Here is a 27,490-nt window from a genome sequence, read left to right as displayed (position 1 = left end):
GTAGCTAGGACTCCAGGCACACACCACCATGCCTGGCTAATTGTTAAAATTGTTTGTAGAGACAGTGTCTGACTCTATTGCCCAGGCTGATCTCAAACTTCTGGCCTCAAGCAATCTTCCTGCCTTGGCCTCCCAAACTGCTAGAATTACAGACGTGAGACACTGTACCCAGCCAATGTGATCCTGTTTTAATCGGTACTACAAAATTCATGTAATAAAATTACATACAATATCAGAGAGCTGCTTTCCTCACAATATTATCTAACTATGAACTTGTGAGTGTAGGTTACCTATCTTTCATGGGAAGGGATAGTGTATACACTTTAGTGTGCCAGTCTTCTGAAATAAATCTTGTTTCTTCTTTTAAGTTGTCTAACAGACTGTGGACAATTGTATCGTAAACCCCAAAGCAACTCATATCTCTTTCCCTTAGTTATCATTGTAAAATAGTAAGATTGGTAACCTGAGCCATATATCAGCCAGCCTTTCCTCATATACCTGGATTCTTATTTATTTTCCCTTTAGAAATGGTACAAGACCTATGGGTTTCCAAACTGTTTTCTTAACATTGGTATGTTGAATTATATTCTGAGAGTACCTGTGTGAAGAATTATGAGGGTTAATTCTGAATTATAACTGTTGTTGATTTGATACTGATTCTTGTGTCTAAAGGGTTAGATTTAGATTTTACTCTTAGTTTTATGTTTTTTATTAAGTGTGAACTTGAGCAATTACATAACTTTGTGCTATCATTTCCTCATGGATAGTGGGGTTGTAATATTTATTCTGCTTCATAGGTTTTTGATTATGATTATATGAGATTATATATATGAAAATACTAAACAGATGTAAGATAGAATTAAGAAATCTGAGGATAAGTTTTAGTTTGAAAAATAGTGTTTAATAGATGACCTGGAAGGAAGAGAACTAATAATTGAGTGTTTACTATGTGCCAGGCATCACTTTTGAAAATACTTTTTAATTTCAAGGTAATAACTATGTTTGAGGAAGAAGAGAGGAAATTGACATCAATTGAATCTATAATATTTTATTCTTGGGAAAAAAACTGAAGCAAGAATGGCAAAATATTAGAATTCAGTAGATGTAAGTAATGAGCACATGGGTGTTCACTGTGTAACTCTTTGAAAATTAGACATATTTCATAACTTTTTTTTTGGAGACAAGGTCTTTTTCTATTGCCCAGGCTGGAGTGCTCTGGTGTCCTCATAGCTCACTGCAAAGTCAAACTCCTGAGCTCAAGAGATCCTTTTGCCTCAGCCTCCTGAGTAACTGGGACTACAGGCATGCACCACCACATCCAGCTATAATTTTTAAAAAATTTATTTTGTAGAAACAGGGACTTACTATTGCCCAAGCTGGTCTCAAACTCCTGGCCTCAAGTGATCCTCCTGCCTTGGCCTACCAAAGTGCTAGGATTACAGGCATGAGTCACCATGCCCAGCAACATTTTAAAAATAGAATATCACCTTTTGCCAAGATACAATAAGTGTTTTAGTTGATATGCTTATGTATCTTAGAGAATCATATGTAGACATTAATGTTAATATCAGTTTCATGAATAAGAAAACAGGTTTCACATATTTAAATAGCTAGTGGGGTTTTTTGCAATTAAATTTTGTTTAATTATGTTATTTTTTATTTCCACAGGTTTATAAAGTTCTGGTCTCAGTGGGTAGGAGTGAATGGTTTGTCTTCAGGAGATATGCAGAATTTGATAAACTTTATAACACTGTAAGTAATAGTCATTTTACAAGATTTCTATTTAAAGAAAACACCTGGGAAAACCCCAAAATACGAGAGATTTTATTTGAATGATTAAATTAACACTCATATATATCAGACAAGCAGGAAAGGGTGAGAGATTTTTCAAAAGTATCCTAATTTTGGAATTCTTACAAAAAGAATGGACACATACCGTTGAGCAGTTCCAAATAAACCATTGAAAATGTGAGAAATAGATGAACAGCTTAAAATACATATTAATGTCATAGAATATTAGAAATAAATGATTTCTACCTACCTCTAATAATCATTAATCATCATGGTATTTCTAGTTATATTGCCCAACCTGTAAGGTTTATGTTTAAAAGTCTGTCATGAGGCTACCCTCCTTCCGTAGTTTCACTCTTAGTTAGAGGTAAGTCCTAGGTTCCACCTTTTAAGTACCTTAACACAAGTGAAGTGAGTATTAACTTTCAGAAGTTCTGACAGTTACCTGGAGGTGGGAGACCATTAACTATTTATTTAAATAATTAGAACCTATTTTTATATATTCATAGCACAGATATTAACTATTAATAGTATTCATAATGTAGTGTTTGCAGTGCACATAGTACAGACTTTCTATAGTAGGCCACAAGAGCGACTCCTGTAGAATGTTGTTGTAATATATCAGGCCAGATCTCACACAGGTGCCAGTGTTTGTGGAGCGTACTGCCTTGAAGGTTATGCATGGAAGCCAAAGAATGCCTCCTGAGTTAGTTGTTACAAAACCCCAGCTTATTAAGACAGCTCTGGGTTCCAAGCTTTGCTTCAGTTAAGGAAAAAAAAAATGTGCCTCAAATCCCAAATTTAAATTCCTCCTGCTCTCATATAATAATAGGGCTCTCCCAGTGTCATTGTTTAAAGAATGATAGATTTTACACCTATTCTGTTGACTGCAAAAAAAAAAAAAAAGGTAGATTACTAAGCATCCTCTGGAAAAACTCTTGTATATTTAAGAGGGTAAGATTTTCATTTCTTTACCATGTCTCTTGATTTTAAAAATAGGATAAATATATGTAAGTCTGTGGGTGATCATTTGTAAGATTTTTTTTTAAATATGAAAAAAGTTAGGCATATATCAATTAAGAGACAAATTACTTCTAAACGGGTCAGAATCAATCAAACAATGTCTAGCTACACAACTTCCTGTGTTTTGCTAAGTCATGAAAGTTAGACTTCTGATTCATCTTTATCTAGCGTTTTACTGTCTATATTCATTCTAAATAATATTGAAATGACTTGCTAGTTGAAATTGAACTTTTAAAGATAATATTCTAATTTTTAAATGATATTTTTTTATGTAAAATTAACATATTCTAGAAAATCTGGATAATATAGGAAAGTAAAATTGGGTTAAACTTAAAAATCAGCTATAATATTGCTACTCAGAAATAACTAAACAGTTTATTATTTTCTTCTGTTCTTTAATTTTTCTTTAATGCATATGCAACTGAGCTTACTATATACAGGTTGAGTATCCCTTATCCAAAATGCTTGGGACCAGAAGTGATTTGGATTTTGGAATATTTGCATTTTTACTTACTGGTTGAGCATCCCAAATTCAAAATTTTCGAAATCTGAAATCTGAAATGCTCCAGTAAGCAATTTCTTTTGAGAACTCAGAAAGTTTCAGATTTTGGAGCATTTCGGATTTCAGATTTTTGGGTTTGGGATGCTCAATCTGTATAGATTTAAATATTTCTTAATCAGAGGATATTGAGATAGTCTTTTTTCACTGTAATTGAAGTTACACTTTTTTTTTTTTTTTTTGAGACAGCATCTTGCTGTGTAGCTCAGGCTAGAGTGTAGTGGCGTGATCATAGCTCACTGCAATCTGAAACTCCTGGGCTCCAGCGATCCTCTTGCCTCAGCCTCCCGAATAGCTGTGACTATAGGTGCGCACCATGATGCTTGGCTAATTTTTTTTTCTATTTTTAGTAGAGATGGGATCTTGCTCTTGATCAGGCTGGTTTCAAACTCCTGACCTTAAGAGATCCTCCACCTTGGCCTCCTGAAGTGCTAGGATTACACGTGTAAGCCACTGCACCCTGCTGAAGTTACACTTTTGAAACAAACAAAGTGATAGTTTGTACATGGGAATACGTTCCAAGATTTTTTAGTGATTTTTAAAAAATGGTTTATATTGAAGGCTGACTGAGGGTTGAACTGTTAGTTCTGTTGGAACCTCTTGGATACCTGTTATCTACATGTTCAGCATTTTTTTGAGGATTGTACAAATCTGACTATACCCATTGGGATACCTAGGTTATGCTCAGGGAAAAATAACATTACAATAGTTCACATGCATACAGTTTATATGAACTTCTTAGGTAAGATCAAATTTTGTTTAAAGAATTACTAATTGAAATTTGAGACTTCTTTCTGTATTTTGCATAAAATATTTTATAGGCTGGACTTACTGTCTAAACATGTTATCTTTAATGAAACTGTTCATAAGAGTAAAGAGCGTAGGGAGTGTTAAACTCAGCATGTGGACATCCCTCATTGCTCTTGTATTTCTCTTCGTTTTTTTTTTTTTTTCATCTTTTTCTTACTTCATTATTTTCTGTGTCTACCTCTGTCTTTTTATATAACTCCTAATTCTGCCTCCTGTGGTGAGAGGCAAAGAAAGAAAACAGGGAAATGTTATCAGTTGTGTTCTTCGAAACTACAGAAACCAAGTTAAACCTGGCCTGGATTTCCCTAAGTTTGAAAACACAAATTCTTTCACTATTCTTTTTTTTACAAAAAGTAAAATTTCCAATCTATAAGCATTTTAACTATCAGCTTATAGTTTCTATTTTTAAACTTTTTATTATAGAAATTGTCAAACACATACAGAAGTAGACAGACCTAGTACAAATACAGAAAATAATATAATGCTACCATACCATCCGCCTTCAATAATTACGGATACGTGGCCATTCTTGTTTCATTTCTATCCCTAGCCAGCCCACCATAATTTTGACACAGATCTCAGACATCCTGTCATTTCATCTGTAAATATTTTAGTATAAATCTCTAAAAGATAAAGATTCTTAAAAACAAAACATACACACACGCGTGCTCACACAATACACAAAACCATTACCACATCTAAAAGTAAATGAACAATAATGCCTTAATATCAAATATCCAGTTAGTGTTTATGGGGCGGGTCTTTTAATCACTAAATTCCCCTCTGCTTCTTTTTTCTTTACTCTACAAAATTTTTGTGAAAAAAAACCAGGGTCTTTTTTTTTTTTTTTTTTTTTTAACAGATTCTTCAGTCTGGATTTTGCTGATGGTATGCCCATAGTGTAGAGTGATTAATACATTCTTCTATTCCATGTATATTTCCTGTCAATTGTTAGTTAGAGCTGTAGTTTTTATATGTGCATGTGGATTTTTTTTACATCAAGCTTATATAATAAATATAACCGATTTTTATGACTTTACTGTCCAAAATTTAATTTCTTCAGGGCCAAGTTTACCTTCTCTGAGAACAAGCAAATCTGATAGAAATGTATTTAGAATATTAATAAGAAGAAGGCTAGAGCAGAGGATATTGAAAGCAAATTTCAGCTTTTTTAGAAAACTAATGTTAATCTATTCATGTAAAGAAAACACAAAGATCACATCTTCTCCTAAGGTAGTAAATGGTGGGTAACATGTATTCAGAACTTACACACCAGGTTCTAGTTCAAGCACTTAACATATGATTTCCTTTAAGCCTCACAACAAATCTGTAAGAGAATTGCTAAAATTATCCCTATTTTACAGGCAAGAAAACGGAGGCATGGAATGTTAGGTCACACAGATACTAAGTGTTTTATTGGGGCAAAATAGGATGATTAGTCAGTCTGTGGTATTTTATTGGTGCAACTGAATATCATATATTGGATGATCATACATTTAAAAGTATGTCTTATAATGGGTTTTCTTTAAAAACAGATCATAGTTGGTTTTGGTGCATACATAACTAGAAACTTATAAAATTAGTTCATATAATATTATTTTTTTAAATTTTAGTTAAAGAAACAATTTCCTGCTATGGCCCTGAAGATTCCTGCCAAGAGAATATTTGGTGATAATTTTGATCCAGGTAAGCAGTAACTTCATAGACCAGCCATTAAGTGATGGTTGAAGTTTGAAGTAGTAGTTAACATATTCATTGCACTGTATAGTAGTGCAGGACTGTAAAAAAACTAATTGATCTCATGCTCTATGAAAATAATTCCTCAGGAAGATGCTTACTGTGTACCAGGCATTGTTTTAAGCCCTATGTGAGTTTTAATTCATTCAATCCTTACAACAGCCCTATTGGGTGGGTAGGATTGTTATCATTATTTTATAGATAAGGAAAGTGAGGCACAGTTAGGTTCATTAATTTGTTCAGGGTCACATATAGATGGTAAATGGCAGATTTGGAAGTTAAATTCAAGCAATTTTGCTTCAGATAAATTTAGCAATCATTAAGGGTAATTTGGGGTACTTTTCTTTTTTTTTTTTTTTTTTTTTTTTGGAGACAGAGTCTCGCTTTGTTGCCCGGGCTAGAGTGAGTGCCGTGGCGTCAGTCTAGCTCACAGCAACCTCAAACTCCTGGGCTTAAGCGATCCTACTGCCTCAGCCTCCCGAGTAGCTGGGACTACAGGCATGCGCCACCATGCCCGGCTAATTTTTTTTGTATATATATATTTTAGTTGTCCATATAATTTCTTTCTATTTTTAGTAGAGACGGGGTCTTGCTCAGGCTGGTCTCGAACTCCTGACCTCCAGCGATCCACCCGCCTCGGCCTCCCAGAGTGCTAGGATTACAGGCGTGAGCCACCGCGCCTGGCCAGGGGTACTTTTCTAACTTTAAACAGTGCCAGGAAGGGTATTTATTTTTATGTTCAGAAACATTTTTTAAACATATAAACAGTAAACATTATAAACATTTAAACATATAAACATTATTTAAACATAGCAACCCGCAGGCCTCTGAATGGGATACCAAAAAGATATCCTCTTGCTCACCCATGGGGAGCCTGCTGACACACAGGTCTCAGGAATCTAGTGCCTCTATGACTGAGGCCTCAAGCCTGGAACTTTGCCCTAGAATCCAAGAGAGTAATCCAGGTTACACATGGCTACTTTGAGGAAGAGAGAAGTCTCCTTATCCTCCAGGAATCCCATCGGAAGAGTCATTTTGCTCTGTGCCACAGATGATTCCCGAATGGATTGCCCTCCCTCCCCCCAAAATTGCTTGTAACCCATTAAATCTGTGGTACCTTACATGTCTGCTTTCTTGGTCACTACTCAAGATAAAAGCTCTCAAATCACTTATCTTGATTGTGATTTCTCTTTCCAACCTGACCTTATACCATTCCTTTCCCTCCCAGAGCTTTTCACTGTGTCCTGTGGAATTCTGCCCATGATTAACAAACTGCTCTTTATCCTGCATCTTTTTCATATTTCTTTCACATTCTTGCTTTAATTAAAACCTTATTTTTTCCCCTGAGGTTGCTGAATCATCCCCTGTAGCCCTCTCAACTGGAGGCTTCTTATTCTTTACACTTTATGAACCTCAGGATTGGAAAATGTTCTTACTTCCCTGGTTATATAGAGAATTTTTTCTCTTGGGAGAATATAGCATATTTCATTATAATTGCTAATCTTTCCTGTAACAGGCTGTACATTTTATGAAGGTGGAGACTGTCTTTTTTAAAATTGATTTATAGTACCAGGCAAATGCTAGGTTTTAAAATATTACTAAAGCCATGAATTTATTAATAAAAGGAAGCAAAAGGAAATTGAGTTGGCTAACAAAGCCAGGTTATATTCTATAGGCCAGTGGCCTTGGTATTCTTGTTTTGTTTTTGTAGCAGAACACTTTTTTCCCAATCAAAATATTACATAGAAAATGTAATACATGAAACATAAAAAACAGAGCTGCTTTGTTGGTGCAGCAGTAAAGTATCTCCTTTGAGCACAGGTTGAAAAGCATCATTATGGGCAGTATGCCAGCCTTAGTGATACTTAGCGAGGTGGTAACATGATGTGAAACTAACAATGTATAATGTGTAGTAGGCACAACAGAAGAGACCAAACAGAGAATGGGAGCCTGGTTAAGGGAATATTCCCAGCAGTCCTGGTATTATTAATAGATAATGAGCATGGGGACTAGAGTGGATAGGGTTAAAAATGAGCCATTTGCAAAAGCTCTTTCAATGAAAAATCTGTAAGAAATCTTGATGATTGCTTAGGTAATGAGACATAAAGAAGAGAATGAGAGATAACTGAAGTGTCCAGCATGGTTGACTGAGAAAATTAATTAATGTGAAGTGGCAGAAAGATATTAAGAAGAGTCAAACTGTATGTTAGTGATAATAGGAGACTTGAACTTGGGTTGGAGTTCTGTAGAGCCCTTTGTTGAATGCTTGAGACAGAATTGTTTTGTCAAGGAAATAAGGCAAAGAAGTAAAGGACCTACAGCATTGCTGCTTCGTTGTTAAAGACAAGATAGCAGACTGAATGCCCTGTGGTACTTATGTTTTGATGAATTAATTATTTGACACTAAAAATTGATTTTTATTGAAGAGCCATTTGAAATCTATCCTGAGCGTATCGTATATGACTTAGCAACAGTGAACTAGATTGTATGTCACAGAGATCTTGGAAAACCGTACATTGGGGAAATCAAATCTAAGTCATATGTAAAAATCCAAAGATGGGTAAGAAGCCTGTTTGGTTAAGCTTTTGGGGGGAAACAGACATTCTCATATTTTGCTGGTGGGAATGCAAAGTGGTACAATCCATGTTGGGGGGAATTTGGTAATATTTAGCAAAACTCCATGCATTTTACTTTGACCAAGAAATCAACATTTCTAGGACTCTATCCCAAAGACAAACTGCATATGAAATGATGAACATACAAGACTGTGTATTGTGACACAATTTTTAATAGCAAAAACTGGAAACAACTGAAAATTTTGGAGTGCAATGTATCCACAAAAGGGAATGAAAGAGCTCTTTATGCATTGTTATGGAATCATGTCCAGAATATATTGTTACATGGAAGAAAGCAACGTGTAGATGATTTTTGTATAGTGTGTATTGTTTGTGTAGGAAAGGATAGGGTCATTTAAAAGGAGATAATGAAAGAATAAATCAAAAACTAATAAAACTGGAGGGAGAGGCTAGGGGAGACAAGAGGGGTGAAAATTAAATGTTCCTGAGTAAATCTTGTTTATACCTTTGACTTTGGAACCATGTATACATTTTAAACAATTTAAAAACAAAACTAAAAATGTAGTAACAAAGCGATCTCTAACAATTGAAAACAAACAAAACAAAACCCTAAGTGTATTTTGATTGGTGGTGTAAACACATAGAATAATTAATAATTAGAATAATAAGATATTGACTGTAGACTCCTCATGGGATATATGCCAAGGACAAAAACAAAAACCTGCAAAGAAATTTTAGGTGACATTCAGTAGTAAGTTATAGAGAGTTGTTATTTTATAGTTATGTTAATGTCATGGGAACCAAGATTTTAAACAGAAGAAGAAAGAGATACTACAAATATAAAATCACAGATTTTACGTAAAAATCCTATAATTTTCAACTCGATTTGGAAATGTAATATGGAATCATAATTTTTTTTTTTTTTTTTACTTTTTCAAACAGTACATATTTCCTAGTATTCTCTCCTGGAGATGCCTAAAAGCAGTAACAAATAAGTAGCAATCAACAGCCCTAACATTCAAGTTGTGATCTCTAAATACCATTTCCCTCTCAAAGGAACCAGAGTTCCATGGAAAAATGGTGATCTCAGACTCTGGGCAAGAAATGTACAAGATGATCTCAAGACATCTTGTCTTAAGGGTTTTTCAGAATTTCTAATTAAAATTTCTTTCGAACTACAACAGATACATTCATGTAAATTCTTCACTAGAGAGATTTTTTAAAATACATATTTATAACTATAATTCTTAATAATATATCATCCTTATATAAATTCTTGGCACTTGTCCTATAATGGCCTGGTGTATATTTTAGTCTTACCTGGAATTTTTTTCAGATATTTGCATGCTTAATGTCAATCTAAAAAAATTAAGCTTGGAATTGCTCCTAATTTCTAACTACTCTTGAACTTCTTGTTTCATTACCGACTTCTTTCTCTTTCTGTATAGGGTTTTACATAGGGATTTCAAAACTGTTTAGAGTTAGTAATGAAATGGAAAGTCAGTAGCACTTAGTGCAGCACGGGTTTATAGTTTATTGAAAAAAGGAAATTCCCTCTTTTTCCATATTGATCTCCAAAAGTAAAACATATCTTCGGTAAGTATCCACAGAACAATTTAAAGCTGCTTCCATATCGTCATTAGATTTTCTTGTAATATTCCAAATGTTGTTGTTCATTTTATTTCTTCCTCGTATGTTCCTAAGTCTAGCTCTCAAGAGATAACCATCTTTTAAGTACAGTTTTTAATGTTAACCTCATGTGTGCTTTACTGTCTGGTGACATGAAAAATGTCCTTGAAAGAATTTTACAAGATACTTACTTGAAATTCTTCAGGGAATTCGTAGTTGAACAAGAAAAGTACCAAGTGCATCTCAATCCAAAAGACCAGACCTAATTTTATATTTGTTCTTTAGCAGCCATACCTTACATTTAAGAAATGGAAATAAACCTACATGACTGAAAATAACCCATCATTTGGGTGACAAAACAGTGTACATCAAAACCGTTATTGAGTAGATTTACTAAACCAAAGCTCATTATTAAGTGAAATATTGTTCACAGGTATTTATCCAGACACTCACCATTAGAAGACACTTTCTCAAGTCACATGTGTTCAGTTTTTAGAGTATATTTCTCAAGAATTAGGGTTTACGATGATGGCTTTTTCATCCCACTACTAACAACAACAAAGATAATAGTAGCTAATGATTGCTACTTATCATCTGCCAGACATTCTATTATATTAATAAATTTACATGCATTATCTCATTTAATCATATAACAACATTTTGAGATATAAATACTGTTATTATCCCCGTTTTATAAGTAAGGATTTAATTCTTGGAAAGGTTCAAGGTCAGCTAGTTAAGTAGCAGAGTGAAGATACTGGAATAAAGTTTTCTAATTACAAGAAAGGTTTGTACTTAATAATGTTTATTACTAACCTGCTATTGCATGAGCCTCAATTATCAACAAATGAAACACTTTGGAGATGCTGGATAATAATTCGTTATGTGAGTGTGCCCGTGCATTTTCAAGGGGTTTTTAACAATGGGAGTTAAACGAGAGTTTTGGTGATACTCAGTTAACCAATTAATCACCATTACCTAGTTACACTAATCTTTATTTTTCTTGTTTGTTTTTTTAAAAGTTAGTATGGTGGTGTTATCAGTGTTGTAAGTGTAATACATGAGGAATTGGACAAAGTGCTTTTCTAAATTTTGTAGTTGAGTCTAATTGGAATCCCAAATAGGCAGTATTTTCTTCTGGGAGATATTATCTGCTTTATTTTAATTTGTTAATGTATTTATTTCTAAGCATTTATTCCTCATTGTAACCAAGTAACATGAATTGAGAAATGACTTCTTAATCAAAATTTACTATCTGTACCAGTCTATTCTTATATAACTATATTGATGACAGTTACATAATCTGACATAAATAATCCTAATATCTTATATCTCTCTTACAGATTTTATTAAACAAAGAAGAGCAGGACTGAATGAATTTATTCAGAACCTGGTTAGGCATCCAGAGCTCTATAACCAGTAAGTAATTTTCATTATATTCTAAAGGGACACTGAAACCAAACCTAAGAATGTTGAACAAGCCTCACACAGATTTTATCTGTTCTGTGAAATGTTATTGTGCTATGTATGTTTGTAAAATCTTCCTTGAGCATTTCCTCCCTGATATTCTTAATCCCCCTTTCCCTTCATCAACTTGTCTTCTTTCTTTCTTCCTTTTGTATTTAAATTAGTTTTGTAGATTAAACTTGAAAGAAATTTGCATAATACAGTTAAAACATTTTCCTAATTATTTCATATCATATTTCTCTCTGCTTTCAAAAAGTATTTAAGTACCTGTTATGTACATTAGGAATATACAGCTAAATGAGTTTTGTTCCTACCTTCCAGAGGCATGGGTTCCCGGTCCAGTGGGAGTTACAGACAACAAGTATTATAATTGAAGCTGGGTAATTTTTATGATAGAGGTGCCAGAATATAACAGAAAAATATGTGGCCAGGTCTTTTTGAGGAGGTCAAGGAAAGCCTCCTGGGACTTAAAGGATGTATAATCATTCAAGAAAAAAAGGTAGAGAGAGTATTCCAGGTAAAGGGAGCAGTACAAGTAACAGAGAATACAAAAACCCTGAACCATGAGGCTGCTTAAGTAATTACATTTCGTGGTGACTGGAACAGAGTAGGTTTTTGGAAAGGAGATGAGGCTGAAGGAGTTGGCAGGGGTCAGGCCCACATGCCACCACCACTTGTTCTACCTGCAGCAGTGTTCTCTTGTGTTGACCCACACCAGGCCTCCATTCCTTCTCAACATAGCATTTGAGACAACCACTTAAGGTGAATGCACTTTCCCAGGCCCATGTATATATTATATGTGTGTCTCATGCTAATGAATAAACTTCATTTTGTAGGCCAGCAGCTCCCAATGAGGGGAGAGGGTAGGTTGTATCAGAAATACTTACAAAATCGCCTGGCATGGTGGCTCATGCCTATAATCCCAGCTTTTTGGGAGGCTGAGGTGGGAAAATCGCTTGAAGCCAGAAATTTGAGACCAGCCTGAGCAACACAGCAAGATTGTCTCTATAAAAACAAAAAAATTAGCCGGGTGTGGTGGCAGCTGTAGTCCCAGCTACTCAGGAGGCTGAGGCAGGAGGATTGCTTGAGCCCAGTTTGAGATGATAGTAAGCTATGATGATGCCACTGCACTCCAGCCTGGGCAACAGATCAAGACCCTGTCTCTAATTTAAAAAAAAAAAAAAGAAATACCTATGAAAACTTTGGTAGATCCGTGGTTTGGTTTGTGTTTTCATTTTTGAGTCTGGTAGTTGATACATGGGTATTGATTACATTTATTGTCATTTGTAATTTAATATATGTTACAGTACTTCCATTGTTTTGTATGTATAAAGTATTCTAAGAAGAAATAAAGAGGATAAAGTAAAATATCTGGGGAGCTTTTCCACAACTCACCTAGCTATGTAAATGTAAAGGTTGCTTTATGGACAGTGATGTAAACAGGACACACTGTAATAGTCATTGCAGAATCACAGCACTGAAGGACTATATTTTGGAGCAGTTCTAAGAACAATGATTACCATTTGTATAGTTCTTTGCAGTTCAAAGGCTTCTACTCTTTTTTAATTTGCTTAATTTAATTTATTGAGTTACTAAAATACTATAACTGAGTCTCCTCTGACAAGGTCTTCTGCCCAGAGATATGGATTGTCCCTGATGCTCACAGGTAGGACAAGGGTCAGGGAGGTCTTGTACCTGTAGGAGCACCAGTATTAGCCAGTGCAGTACAGGTGTCCTCCCATTCAGGGCCTCAAGGAGTGGCAGAGGATCATGAAATTGAGTTCCCGGTCTAGTCAGTTCCTCAGCAAAGAGTCTTTTATTATTTGGCTCTTTGCATAATTATTTTTTTAAACATTAAGCCTTTTCCTGAGGACAAGTTCTGTGCTATCTTCATCTTAGATCTACCCTTCTACTTTCCAATTTTTGTTCTACGTACTAGAGATTACTTTGAATTGAAGTATTATTGGCTTCTTTGAAATATAATTTATGCATTCAAAGCTTAAATTTGTCTCTCCTTTGACAGAGCTGGCTTGGAATAGGTACACAATAAATGGTGGTAGTGATGATTATTTCTCCTGGTATTTTTAAGTGTTACTCAGAACTTCTAACACTATATAATAAATACTAAATATTCACTCTGAATCTTGAAGTGCAGTATTATAAAGATGTTATATTTGGCATTAAAATTGAACTAAAAGCAACTTGATTATTCACAATTGCCAGTTTCTAAAACATTGTACTGTAAAATCACAATTCTTAAATTTACAGCTCAATGGATTTTTACATATATTTGCACCCTGTAACTACCACCATTCCATTCAAGATAGAGGACATTTCTAGCACCCCCAAAATAGCCAAGAGTTTTTTAAACTTAATTTTTTAACTGACATTTTCTTTTTAATAAAATGTGAGATTCTGGCTGGGCATGGTGGCTCACTCCTGTAATCCTGTCACTCCTGGGAGGCTGAGATGGGAGGATTGTTTGAGCAGAGATGGAGGTTGCAGTGAGCTATGATGATGCCACTGCACTCTACCCAGGGCAACAGAGTAAGACTCTGTCTCAAAAAAATAAAATAAAATGTGACATTTCATATTTTCTGGATTTCTTCTGTTATTAACAGAACTTTAATTTGCAAGCTTTTCATTCGAGCATCAAGCTATTTTTAAAATAGTGAAGGTTTAAGAGAGCAAGAAGAGAAACCAATCAACAAGTGTATCTTGAACAACTACTACTTTTCATTACTGTTGAGGAAATGTACTTTAAAAATAGCTTTACTTCATTAGAGAAAAGCTAATTTTTAAGATAACTTTATTAAAATTAAATTTAGCAATCATTAAAAAACTGGAATAAAATGTTAGTATTTTCTCTGACCTCTGGATGGAAAAGGGTTTTCTGAGCATGGTGGTAGTGATTGGTGTATCAAAAAGTAAAACAATGAAAAATTTGACTGATAAACACTTTTCATAAATCATAAGTGAAATTGAAAACCAAAAATGTAGAAAAAGTTTTCCATGATAAAGATAATAGGTAAATATACTTAACATAGAAAGAGCCCATGCAGACAATGCACACTTAAGACACCAAAAGAAAAATGGACAAAGCACATGAGCTGTTTACAGAAGAGGAGATTACAAATGGCTGATTAATTATCAGAGAAACTGAACATTTCTCTATGTACTTAAAAAATGAAAATGGGCTGGTCACAGTGGCTCATGCCTGTAATTCCAGCAGTTCGGGAGGCTAAGGCAGGAGGATTGCTTGCAGCTAGGAGTTCAAGACCAGCCCAATACCCCATCTCTACAAAAAAATTAAAAATTAGCGGGGTGTGGTGGCACATGCTTGTCCCAGCTATTTGTGAGGCTGAGGTTGGGCCCTGGCATCAGCCCTGGCACTGATGGCGAGATCAGTGAGCCATGATCTCGCCATCGTACTCCAGCCTGGGTGACAGAGCAAGACCCCATCTTTAAAATGAAGGAAGGAAGGAAGGGAGGGAGAGAGGGAAAGAAAATAGAAGTGTACGATACAGAAAAGTGCCCAGATCATGACTGTACAACTCCATGAATTATCAGAAAGTGAACACACCTGAGTTGTCACCCCCCCACCCCCACCAGGCCAAGAAATAGAATATTATCAACATCCCTGAAGCCCCTCATACGTCCTCTTTCAATCTCTATTTTTTCCTTTCTTCCTAAACGTAACTACTATTCTGATTTTTAACAACATAGTGTGCCCTGTTTTTAAACTTTATATAAATGGAATTATATACTATGTATTATCTGGCTGGCTTATTTTCAACAATGAGAGAGTTATCCATGTTGTTGCAGGTAGCTGTAGTTTATTTCCTTTGCTATATAACATTCCATTATATGAATATACCACAATTTATCTATTCTACTGATGGACATTTGAGTTGTTTCCATTTTCTGGCTATTATAAATAATATCACCATTAACATATCTTTTGGTGCAAATATGCAAACATTTCTGATGTATCTTGATGTAGAACTTCTGGATTGGGAGGGTATATATATGTTTAACCTCAATGGATAATGTCAAATAGTTTTCCAAAGTGATAGTACCAATTTTACACTTCTACCATCAGTGTATGAAATCACCTTGCTTCCTCACCAACACTTGGTAATGTTAGTCTTTTCCATTTTAGCCATTTTGGTGAGTGGTTAGTGGTATCTTATTGTTACTTTAATTTGCATTTCACTTAATACCAAAAACTGGTACCTTTTGTTTAAAATGCAATTTTTCACTTATCAAATTAACAAACACATTAATATAAAATGTAACATTTAATGGGAACCAAGGCTGGCAGAGTCTTCAGGATGTTCATATACTGCTAGGGGAGTGTAAATTGGTATAACCTCTCTGGAAATCAGTTTAACAAACTATTTAATGCTGTAACATTGTTTATAATTCTGCCCAGTAATTTTATTTTTAAAAATCTGTCTTGAAAATCATAAATGCAGTTCTAGTATAAGCACAAAGATGGCTGATTGCAGCATTATTTATAGTAATGAAGTTCTGTGGTAAAAAGTCAGATATATGCCTTTCCTAAAGTGAAAGAATCATTGAGTAACTTTTAGTGCATTTATATTGTACAACATCATACATCTATCAAAAGTTCTTGTTTGCAAAGACTTTTTAACAACATGGGGGAATGTGTATAATGTAATTTTTAAGTGAAAAACAAGATAAAAATTTAAGTATAGTGTGATCTTAGTTGTGCAGAGAAAAAGACTGAAATAAAATATGCCAGAATGTTAATAGTGATTGCCTTCTGTGTGGTAACATTGAAAACCCCTACACCTACCTTTTATAGAGATAAAATTCCCCATGTTAACTATTTTAACATGTACAATTCAGTGGTTTTTAGTAAAGTCACAAAGCTGTACAACCATCATCACTATCTAATTCTATCACCCCAAAGTCTAAGGTGACATTTCCAGCCGCCCAAAAAGGAAACTACCTCCAAATTATCTCTTCCCCCAACCCTTGGAAACCATTGTTCTGCTTCTTGTCTCTATAGATTTGCCTATTCTGAACATACCATTTAAAATGAAATCATACAGTATGTGACCTTTTTTCCTGCCTGTGTTCATTTAGCATTGTGTTTTTGAGGTTTATTCATGGTGTAGCATGTGTTAGTACTTCATTCCTTTTTATGGCTGACTAATATTCCGTTGTATGGATAATACCATAGTTTGTTTATCCATTCATCCGTTGATGGCCATTTGGGGTGTTTCCACTTTTTAGGTATTATGAATAATGCTTCTATGAGTATTCACATATGAGTTTTTGTGTGAACATATGTTTTTATTTCTCTTGGATATATGCCTAGGAGTGGAATTACTGGGTTATATAATAACTCTATTTAACTTTTCAAGGAACTGCCAAACTGTTTTTCACAGTGGCTGCACCATTTTACATTCATGCCAGCCCTCCCCTTTCTAAAAAGAATTTTTATCTTGTGAATTCCCTACAATGAATGTGTATATTGTTTGTATTTCATTATTAAGAACAAATTGGGGAGGAGGTACCAGGTATAGAGATTGAATCATTTCTCAGTATCGTCATTAATCCATGCACGGCCCCTCTTTAGTCCATTTTTTTCCTCTTTATCCTTGATTTTTCATACCTATTTCTTTATCCTCACTGTTGATACCCACTTAAATATGTTCGCTGTATGTCCTTGGATATCTATAGATCCTTGTCAGACTGACTGGCACTTTAGGTCTATATATGTAAATGGTCCTGAGTGTAGTTCCTTGTTTCTGGCTGTTGACTGGTAGTCTCTGTAGACCGTTACCATAGTTGATTTACTTATTTCCCTGGGGGTAGATGCCTGTTTTGCTTCTAATTCACTACTATAAAGAATGCTGCAATGAGTGTCATGGTTACACGCCTTTCACTGGACCCGTACATAATTTTTTCTATTGTTTCTATCCCTAGAACTGCAATTTCCAGGCTCAGAGAAAATGCATGCCCAGTTTTACCAAGTATTGCCAGATTGCTTTTCAGAAAAGTTGTCTTGTTCTACATTCTCATCAGCAATACATGAGGGCGTCTCTTTCCCTATATCGTTACCAACTTTTGGTATTATCTTTCTAACTTTTGCCAGTTAATGGACATAACAGTATGTTATTATCATTTTAATTTGTATTTCTCTGATTATTAGTGAAGTTAGACATTTTCACAAATGTGCTTGCCATTTGGGTTTTCTCCTCCTGTTTATACCTTTGCCCATTTGTCTGTTGGTTTCCCTATTTTAAAAAAAAAAATTTGCTTATTCCTTTTATAATAATATTAATAGATTTTGTTTGGCTTACTATAAGTGCTAATATAACTTTTTATATTTTGATTTTTATTTTAAAAAGGAGAAAAGCTGTAGAAATGCTTTTGAAGTTATAATAAAGTTAATTTTTGTTTTTAGTCCAGATGTCAGAGCATTCCTTCAAATGGACAGTCCAAAACATCAGTCAGATCCATCTGAAGATGAGGATGAAAGAAGTATTCAGAAGGTAGTAAGAGGAATTGTATTTTTTAACAGAAAAAAATACCATTCCCCCAAACATGAAATTAGTGGCAATTTTAGGGCAATACATACTTAAAATGAAGTAACTTCATTTGTAATAGAGTTTTAACTATGTAAAATACATAAAGACAAATGTATACACCTCTTACTGATCACTATTTCTTATAAAATTTATAATGAGTACTTTTTATAATTAGTACAGGTTAATTAAAAATTCAAAAATAGCAGTTAAGAAGAAAAGTATTACCCATATTTTCACCACCCAGTTCTAGTAATTTTTAACATTTTAGTGATTTTCTTTCTAATCTTCTCTTAATATAATTATCTAAGTTTATCTTAGATAAAAATTATCTTAATTTTAATTATCTAATGAAAATTATATAGTATATACAATTTTATATTCTGCTTTCTTCACTTTGTCTTTTTGATCGTTCACTTTTTTGATCGTTACATATCTTTATCATCTTCACCATACTTGAAACTATTGTTTTGAATTTTGGCCAGCAGGAAAGGCCATTTCAACCGTAATATGACATACCTCCTCTGCATTGTCAAGTTGTTATACATAGAGCAATCAGTATACTCATACCAGTTGGCATCAGTTAACTTTTATTTCTGTGGTATATGTACATAATCAATGTGTGTTCCTAGTAGAGAATAGGGTATTCCCATTATTTAAACTAATAATAAGTAGAATAAACTGTGCCTTATGATGAAGACGTTTTCAACATTTATCTTAGAAAGTTATGTGGAAAAGGTAAATTATGATAATTTAACTCAATGTGTTATGTAGCAATTAAAATTATAATTACAAATGTAATATAAATATGATAGTATCTTTATAATTCAAACTTTTTGTAGCTATTATTAAATACATACGTGAAAATTAGAGGTGTTGCGTTGAAGCACATTTTTCTTTATAATGTCTTTTAATTTTGTTATGGTTTTGTTTTTGTGATTTAAAAGATAATGTTTTGCATTAGAACATGACTGTCCTAGAGCTAAAATCTTTATTTGGAAAAAAGACATACTCCTTTTTTGTGACTGATGGAAAGTAGTGATTTTCCTTCTCTGATGCCCCAAGAAGATTCTCACTTACGAGAACAAGTTTAACCTTTGTGTCTATGACATGGTTACTCCTAGGACAATGTAAAAAGATATGTATTTTTATAGTTGGTCAAAAAAGAAACAATAAACTGGGAAAACATTTGTAACAAGACATAAGAAGAAATAGCATCTATGTAAAAAACTCATACAAATGGGTTTTTGAATAGAAGGATACTTAATACTCTAGTACTTAAAAGTAAAAGGAACGTGAAGGAGTACTCTTAGTAAAAAAAAATATATGAGAAAATGTTCACCCTTGATGGTAATAGCAAATGAAATTTTTGAAGGAGAGATTTGTATTTCTCCATCAAATTAGTAAAAATGTAAAGTAAATAAATACTGTAGGACTGATAAGGGTAAGGTACAACGAGCACTTTGGGCATCACTGGTGTGGTAATTTTATGCAGCTCTTTTGGAAAGCAGTTCAGCAATATGTATCAAATATAAACATATTCATCTCACATAGGAATTGATGCCAATGAAATAATCCTTCACACAGAAAAAACAAAGATGTTCGTTTTGGTGTGATCTGTTATAAAAAATTAGAACCTTAATAGTCATCAATCAAATCAAATCTGTTGGTATATATTACACATTTTAAATTATATTTGAAGGTAATATTTAAACTTTGACATAAGTGAAAGCTTATGAGAAATAAGCATATAAAATTTTTATGCATATTCACACAGTGTGAATTATAGTCAGTTCAAAAAATATGCAAAGACTATGTGAAATTACTGCATATATTCACAAAATCATATGTTGGTGAGGTTGCGAATTTTAAAAATATCTTTTTCCTCATACCTTCTGTATTTTCTAACTGTGAGTACATATTTTTAATTGAAAAAGACTAAACTATTCAAATAACATTTTAAGGACTAAAATCTATGTAACTGTGATTTTCTGTGTTTTGCTTGCTACCAATGTGAGAGTAAGTAGGTTTGGGTCCTTTGAAGAATGTCTTGCCTTGCTACAGGAGACAGCTGGCTTTGAAGAAGTAACCAAACTGAGAGATTCCTGGGTTCTGGCCGCTTTTCTGCCACTATTAGCTTTATTTTTATTTATTTATGTCTTTTCTGGGGACAGGATCTCACTCTGTTGCCCAGGTTAGAGTGCAGTGGCATCATCATAGCTCACTGCAACCTTAAACTTCTGGGCTCAGAGGATCCTCCTGCCTCAGCCTCTCGAGTAGCTGGGACTATAGTCACGCATCACCACACTTGACTAATTTTTTTTCTTTGTTTTTTTTTGTAGAGACAGGGTTTTGCTCTTGCTTAGGCTGGTCTTGAACTCCTGACCTCAAGTGATCCTCTCAGTTTGGCCTCCCAAAATGCTAGGATTACAGGCATAAACCACTGTGTCCAGCCACTGTTGGCTTTAGATCTGAGTTTTGTTACTTTTTTTCCTTTTTTCATCCATAATGTCTGAAACTTGGACTAGACTCTCTTGAAGTTTAAAAATATTTACAAAAAGAATCTCTTCAGGCTGGCATAGTGGCTAACGCTTGTAATCCTAGCACTTTGGGAGGCTGAGGCGGGAGGATCACTCCTGGAGGCTAGAAGTTCAAGTCCAGTCCGAGCAACATAGCAAGACCCTGTATCTACAAAACATAGAAAAATCAGCTGGGCATGGTATTGTGCACCTGTAGTCCCAGCTACTTGAGAGACTGAGGCAGAAGGATTGCTCAAGTCTAGAAGTTTGAGGTTGCAGTGAGTTATGATGATACCACTGTACTATCTAGCCTGGGCAACAGAGTGAGACCCTGTCTCAAAAAAAAAAAAAAAAAAAAAAAAATCTCTTCAAGAATTCAAGAATCTCTTCAATGAAAGAAAAGAGCCATACTTTGTCTTACAGTTAATAGCTGTTTATTAAGGACTGTTAAGAGGATAACTAAGTGAAATTCCAACTGGAATATCTTAGAAGGTACCTGGACCCCTGTTTATAAAGAGAAAAAATAGTGGCCAAGAGAAGTCAAGAAACTTATGATCTCAGTTAGTGTTCATTTTGTTAATAAATTATATCTCACTGTTAATTTGGATTACCATCTTTAGAAATAGATATGGTAAACAATTGTCTCATCTGAATAATTTTCATCATTTCAGAAACATGTTCCATTAGGGAAATCATTGCCAAATAATAAAAATTTAGCTACATATTAACGTAATTCAGGGGACAAGTTGTCCATGTTGTTTAATTCATGTTTATTTAATTCTCTTCTCTCATCTATTTAAGAAAGGTTTATTGAATGGAAAATTGATCCAGTTATCTGCACATTCATTAAAAGAATATGTGTATTGAAATTACAACTTACTTTGAATTACATTGTCAGAGTCTATGGAACACTGTAATATTTAAACAAAAAAGGCTACTCTCATGTTAAAATTAAGCCACAACAGGACCAATCTCATTTAGTGAAATTTATAAATTTTTTTGTTTTGTGCTATATTGTCATAAGTTTCATATATTTCTGTCTTCTGGGAATTGAAAATTTATTACATGAGGATTTTTCATATGCAGGTATCAGGAGGAAGTAAATTTGAATTGTAACCAAAATGCTGGTGCCAGTGTTGTTGTTTCATAAGAAACTTATACTTAAGAACTTTTGAAGGACAGTATTTGCCCTTTATTTTTAAAAATAGTTTGTATTTTGAAGGTTATAAATTTGAAATGAATTTAAGTTAAAATGTATATTACATATGTCTATAAGAAATAGAACAAAGTAAAATTTTTTTGATTCTGATTAATGAGAAGTTTTTAAAAGCTTTTTGTATTTATAACTTACATGATACATAATTATATAAGGAACTAGTAAAAGTATACTTACTTACCTGCGATATTTATAACTGATTTAATTCTCTGAATGTATAAAGAATTTTAAAGTGAATTTATGTGAAGCAGAATTCACCTACACTTGGCTTTTATAAAAAGTGCTCATTCTAACAGGATTATTAGATTAATCTTTCGAAATTTTGAGTTAAATTTCTGGCTAATTATTAGTGAACTAGAATCTTCTATTAGTTAAATTGCTTTATGCATACTAGGTAAGTAAAAATTTGCTTCTAAATTAATACCAGAGATTAAACTTACTATATTGTAACTGTTGCAAAGAGGAAATGCTTTCTAAAATGTTGGGGCTACCACAATGCTGGAATTGGACAAGCACTGCTGTCTATATTTGCTTCGTCCATATTTACCTGCCATCAAATTAAAACTGAAATCCTGCATTTGCAATCATCATCATCCTATCATTTTCTGTCTTTAATAAGCTATTTGAAAAACAGCCATTTTAAACCAGTTTTTTCAATATTAAAATGATACCTCTTAAACTATGGTTTCAAAACCCACCTCTTCCAAGGAGCTTTCCCGGTTTGCTTCATCATTTGCCAACTTTGAGGTTGATTCCTGGCTTACTTTTTTCCTTACAACTGTTTCTGAAAGTTATGATAATAATTATATTTATATCAATTATATATATTTCCAAATAAGTCTATACGCTTATTAAAACCTTAGATTTCTTTAGCCTGACAATATACCAAATATCTGTGGTACAGTTATATGTATTTTATTTCTAAATGTTGACTAATAATTTTTGAAGCTCTAATAAGAATGTTGTTTTTTTCCCCATCCAAACAGCTACATTCTACCTCACAAAACATCAACCTGGGACCATCTGGAAATCCTCAGTAGGTTTAATTTATTTCAAACAATCCTTTAACTAAATTTTAGGAAGATCTTTTTTGAGAGTATGCAGATATGCATAATTATACCATTTTAATTGGAAGCCTATGAAATATAACCATAGTTACAGTGAATATAGCACTATCATATGCTTGACTAATTTACTGCTCTAACTTTTCATTGCTTCAGTAGAGTCCTGAGGAGTTTTAATCCACAAATTTTTCATTGGGTCCTGCTGTTTTGTCGTTGTCGCTTTTCTAGTCTTATTGTGTATGTGTGGTGGGGGTGGGATCAGTTGACCATACTTCCCAGGGGACCATGAGTCCTATGAGGTACCTGTGAGGTACTCAGAAAGCACCCTTGCAGGCCTGGTTGATACTCTTGGTACACCCTACTTGTTAGCCAGGTTGATCCAGAAGAGTCATGATGGACATAAGCATAGTAAAGGCTATTAAACTTTGTTTATTTAGTTTCTCCCCATGTTCCCATATTTATTTGGGACGGTGGAGAAACATTTTGAGAAACATAGTCTGAGAAATGCTGAACAAAACCAGGGTTGGAAGGTATAGACTTCATCTCAAATGTCAACTCTAGCACTTCATTGGAAATGAACACCTAGAAGACTCAGTACAAAGGATTCCAGGGCTGCTTAGCTCAGTTTGAAGAATGTCTTGAATGATTAGTGATATCTGCCATGGGTTGGAGGAGTGTAGTGTTGCTGTCCTTATTTGAATTATCTGCACAGATTTATTGGATTAATTCTAAAGTATTCTTTCATCCTAGGACACCAGGCTTTCTCTACCCTCTTGGTCTTCTTGGAGAGTGAGTATAGACAGATGGGAGAAGTGGTCTAAGGATTGGGTCCTGGGACAGTTCAACATCGTGCAGTCAAGAAATAACTGGTAATGGAGACAGAGAAAGAGTAGTCAGTAAGACAGGAGGAAAACCAGGAATATGGTTTCCCAAAATCAGGGAAAGAAAATGTTTCAAGGACAAGGGAGTAATTAACTCTGTTAATGTTGCTGTTAGTGCAAGTAAGATGAAGATTGAAAATTGACCACTAGATTCCTTAAGTCATTGGTGATCTTTATGAGCAGTGTGCATGGTGTGGTGGGTGCAAGACCCTGGTAGGAAAGGGTTCACGAGAGAACTAGAGGAGGACAGCAGGTAGAGACAGTGAGTTTTCAAAACTTATTTGAGGAGTTTTGCTGCAAAGGAAAGCAAAGAAATAGAATGCTAACTAGAAGAGTTTGGTTTTGAGCATTGTTTTCTGTTCATAGCATTGAGCAAAAATTTGGTTTTAGTTAAGGCTCATCACGGGCAGTTAACAATGGGGCTGTGGCTATGGCCTCACTTACCTTATTTACTATGGTTGAGCTATTTGCATGTTTTTCACTCTACATTTGTTTAAACAATTATCTCGATATCTCAGCATATCATTAAAGAATAAGAGAGTCCAAAGAGCAGGTTTTTGAAGAAGGAAAACACCTAAATGTAGTTAACTATTTATCTCACTAATCCTTTTATTATTTAACCTGGCCCTGGTGTTACTCTCATGTTTGAATTAACTATTAATTTTGATAATGAATTAAAGCAAATTTTATTTTTTTTTTTTTTGAGACAGAGTCTCACTCTGTTGCCCAGGCTAGAGTGAGTGCCGTGGCGTCAGCCTAGCTCACAGCAACCTCAAACTCCTGAGCTCAAGGGATCCTCCTGTTAAAGCAAATTTTAAATCTTACTGGAATCATCCCCTTCTCCCTAGTACAACTTAGGAATTCAGGCTGTGTTGGAGGAAATGGCTCTTCTGGCTGCTTAAGCTCAACTTTCTGCTGCTGTGAGCTCTTGCCTACATAAAACCAATGCTATTTTTACCTGATAGGCTAACATAAATAAAAGGGCAGTCTTAATATTCCTTCTGGCTTTTCTATTCCTGGCTTTCCTGTGTTACCATCCATGAGAATAAACAGAGAGGTCTTTGATCTTTAATGTACAGTAGGTGATTTATATGTAAAACACTGTGGTAACTTTTTTCTCCATCAGAAATTTTCATAGCATCTTTACTAGGTGTTCCAACTAGGAACTTCCTTTTCAGAAGAATTACCAGATACTAGGTAGTCCTTGGAATGTATTGCTAATTTACATATTCAGTATCCTCATTAACAGCATTGGTTCTTGTTTAATAAAATTGGTTTAGACAGAGGCTACTTTGAATTCAAAACCATATATGTAGCATATACATACATCCTTTTCTCCCAAAGAGAATATTACTGAAATCACTCTTAAGGACAACTTAATGAGATTTACAGTTATAAAATGTTTAATCAGAAAGTAGTTATTACTACTATTGATATTACCTGTTAGATAATAAAGATGAGTTACTACCAGTGGGAAAGCTGGAGTCATCCTGCGGAAGTGTTTTGTGCCTAATATTTACTTAATAAAAAGTGAGGTGCTAAGAAATGTTTAAAAATTAATTATCTTTCCAGTTTTTAGGGGGCTAATTCTTGTTATTGTTAATTTATTTCAGTGCTAAACCAACCGACTTTGACTTCTTAAAAGTTATTGGAAAAGGCAGCTTTGGCAAGGTAAGAATGTTTTTATTTTCTCATTCAGTAAGTACTGAAGGAATGCATGCTTTCTCTGTGTGAGCCACAGGACTTTTTGGTATGCAGGATATAGAACTAAGTTACTTCCCCCACCCTCAAAGTACTAACAATAATTAGGGAGATAAGGCATCTATTCAAATTCTAAAATAAAGTTCGTTTATCCAAAAGATACTTGTTAATATCTGTGCCAAGCACCCTACTGGGCCCTGGTTAGATACTGACAGAAACTGACTTGGTTACGTCCTTTGTGATGCTTATAACCTGGTGAGGGAAACAGTCAATTAAAAATACTCAGTCAAGTAAATAATAAAAATAGTAATGGCCAGGAAGGAAACGAAGACTAGGGTGAAGTGAGAGAGGGCAGTAGACAGCTAGGGGAAAGTCCCCCTGCCTGAGATGGGTTGGTCAAGGATGGTGTCTTGGAAGATGTTCTATGCAAGCTGAAGCTGGAAAGACAAAAATGAGCAGCTGTGTAAATAACAGTTTGGGAAGGAAAGGAATGTATGAAGACCCCGCTTATTCTCTTACAGTGTCAGATGAATCACATAATTTCACAGTATAGCCATACCAAGGAAGGAGAATCACTTAAGGCCAGGGACATCAGGAAAGCATCATAGATGAAGTTACCAGAATCATCAAATACATATTTAAGTGCTTTTTTTGCACTATACTTCAATCTGTAGTAAAAATGAATATGTATATGTTTTATTGTATTTTGCTACATACATAGGTTTTGGTAACTCTAGTTTGTTTTCTGAGTTCCCTTGAGACCAGAAACTATGGCCATACAGTTAAACCCATCTGTGTTTATTCATGCAGCAAATATATATTGTCCACCTGCTACTTGCTGGACATTGTGCTACTATAAACCATAGAAAGTTAGAAATGAATCCTGTTCTTAACATGCCCCAAATTCTACTGGGATGCTAGAGATTATTTGTTATTAGAAACAAAAGCATTATCTGAGCTGGATTCCATGGTGCATACCTGTCGTCCCAGCTACTCTGGAGGCTAGTGTGGGAGGATCACTTGAGCCCAGGAGTTTGAGACTAGCCTGAGCAACATAGCAAGTTCCTGTCTAAAAAAAAAAAAAAAAAAAAAAAAAGGCCCTATGTTTTGGAAACTCCACATTTAGATCTAGAGTTTATCAAGAATTGGTTCTTGCACATAATGCGAGGTGTAGAGTCACAGTTCATTTTCTTCCATGTGGATAACGAGCTGATCCCACACAATTTATGAAAAGACTATTTTTTCCAGGGCCACCTTCATCATGTATCTGCTGTCCAGATAGTCACAGGACTGTTTTTAGATACTATGTTTTGTATTTGTTTCTAGATTTTATATTTTGTTTCATGGGCCTATTTGTTTCCCCTGGCACCAATGCCACATTGTTTTAACAACTGTAGCTTGATATCCAGCAGAACAAGTAAGTCCTCCCTCCTTTTTCTTCAAAAGGGTATTCTTAACCCTTTGCATATCTATATAAATTTCAGAATCAGCATGTCAATTTCTGTAAAAATTCTGTTGGAATTTTATTGAGATTGCATTGAATCTGTAGCTCAGTTTGGAGAATCATCAGCTTTACAATACTGAGTCTTCCAATCCATGCCAGGGTGTATCTCTTTGTTAGTTTAGCTCATCTTTAATTTTTCTCAATATTTTATAGTTATCTGTTTAGAATTTTTATACAACTTTAATTAGATTTATTCCTAGATGTTTTGTTTTTTATGCTGTTGAAAACTGGTGTTAATTATTGAAGCTAAATATGTGCATTACCTATGACACATTGGTTCTACTCCTAGCTACACATCCAGCAGAAATGCACATGTGCTATGAAGATATATGCAAGAGTGTTCATAGCATCATTATTGATAAACAATCCAGATACCTACCAACAAAACAGGGATACATTGTGGTCTGTCAGGTAATGATATAATATTCTGCACAGCAATAAAAATATGAA

The 27,490-nt window shown here is 34.4% G+C and overlaps 1 protein-coding gene across 2 annotated transcripts in view; it reads left to right on the top strand.

Moving 5' to 3' along the window:
* Positions 1 to 27,490, top strand: part of SGK3 (serum/glucocorticoid regulated kinase family member 3) — a 123,804-nt gene that overhangs the window by 72,809 nt on the left and 23,505 nt on the right. The window contains exons 3-9 of one of the 2 annotated variants that reach the window (XM_069466430.1): positions 1,669 to 1,752; positions 5,797 to 5,869; positions 11,469 to 11,544; positions 18,035 to 18,122; positions 22,877 to 22,926; positions 23,705 to 23,743; positions 25,449 to 25,506. In XM_069466430.1, coding sequence (XP_069322531.1) covers positions 1,669 to 1,752; positions 5,797 to 5,869; positions 11,469 to 11,544; positions 18,035 to 18,122; positions 22,877 to 22,926; positions 23,705 to 23,743; positions 25,449 to 25,506 — 468 coding nt within the window. The remainder of the gene's footprint in view (positions 1 to 1,668; positions 1,753 to 5,796; positions 5,870 to 11,468; positions 11,545 to 18,034; positions 18,123 to 22,876; positions 22,927 to 23,704; positions 23,744 to 25,448; positions 25,507 to 27,490) is intronic. The other variant, XM_069466431.1, reaches the window with a different exon arrangement.

The sequence above is a fragment of the Eulemur rufifrons genome, chromosome 3 (genome assembly GCF_041146395.1).
Source record: "Eulemur rufifrons isolate Redbay chromosome 3, OSU_ERuf_1, whole genome shotgun sequence".
Classification (NCBI taxonomy): domain Eukaryota; kingdom Metazoa; phylum Chordata; class Mammalia; order Primates; family Lemuridae; genus Eulemur; species Eulemur rufifrons.
This window is presented reverse-complemented; position numbering and strand designations above follow the sequence as displayed.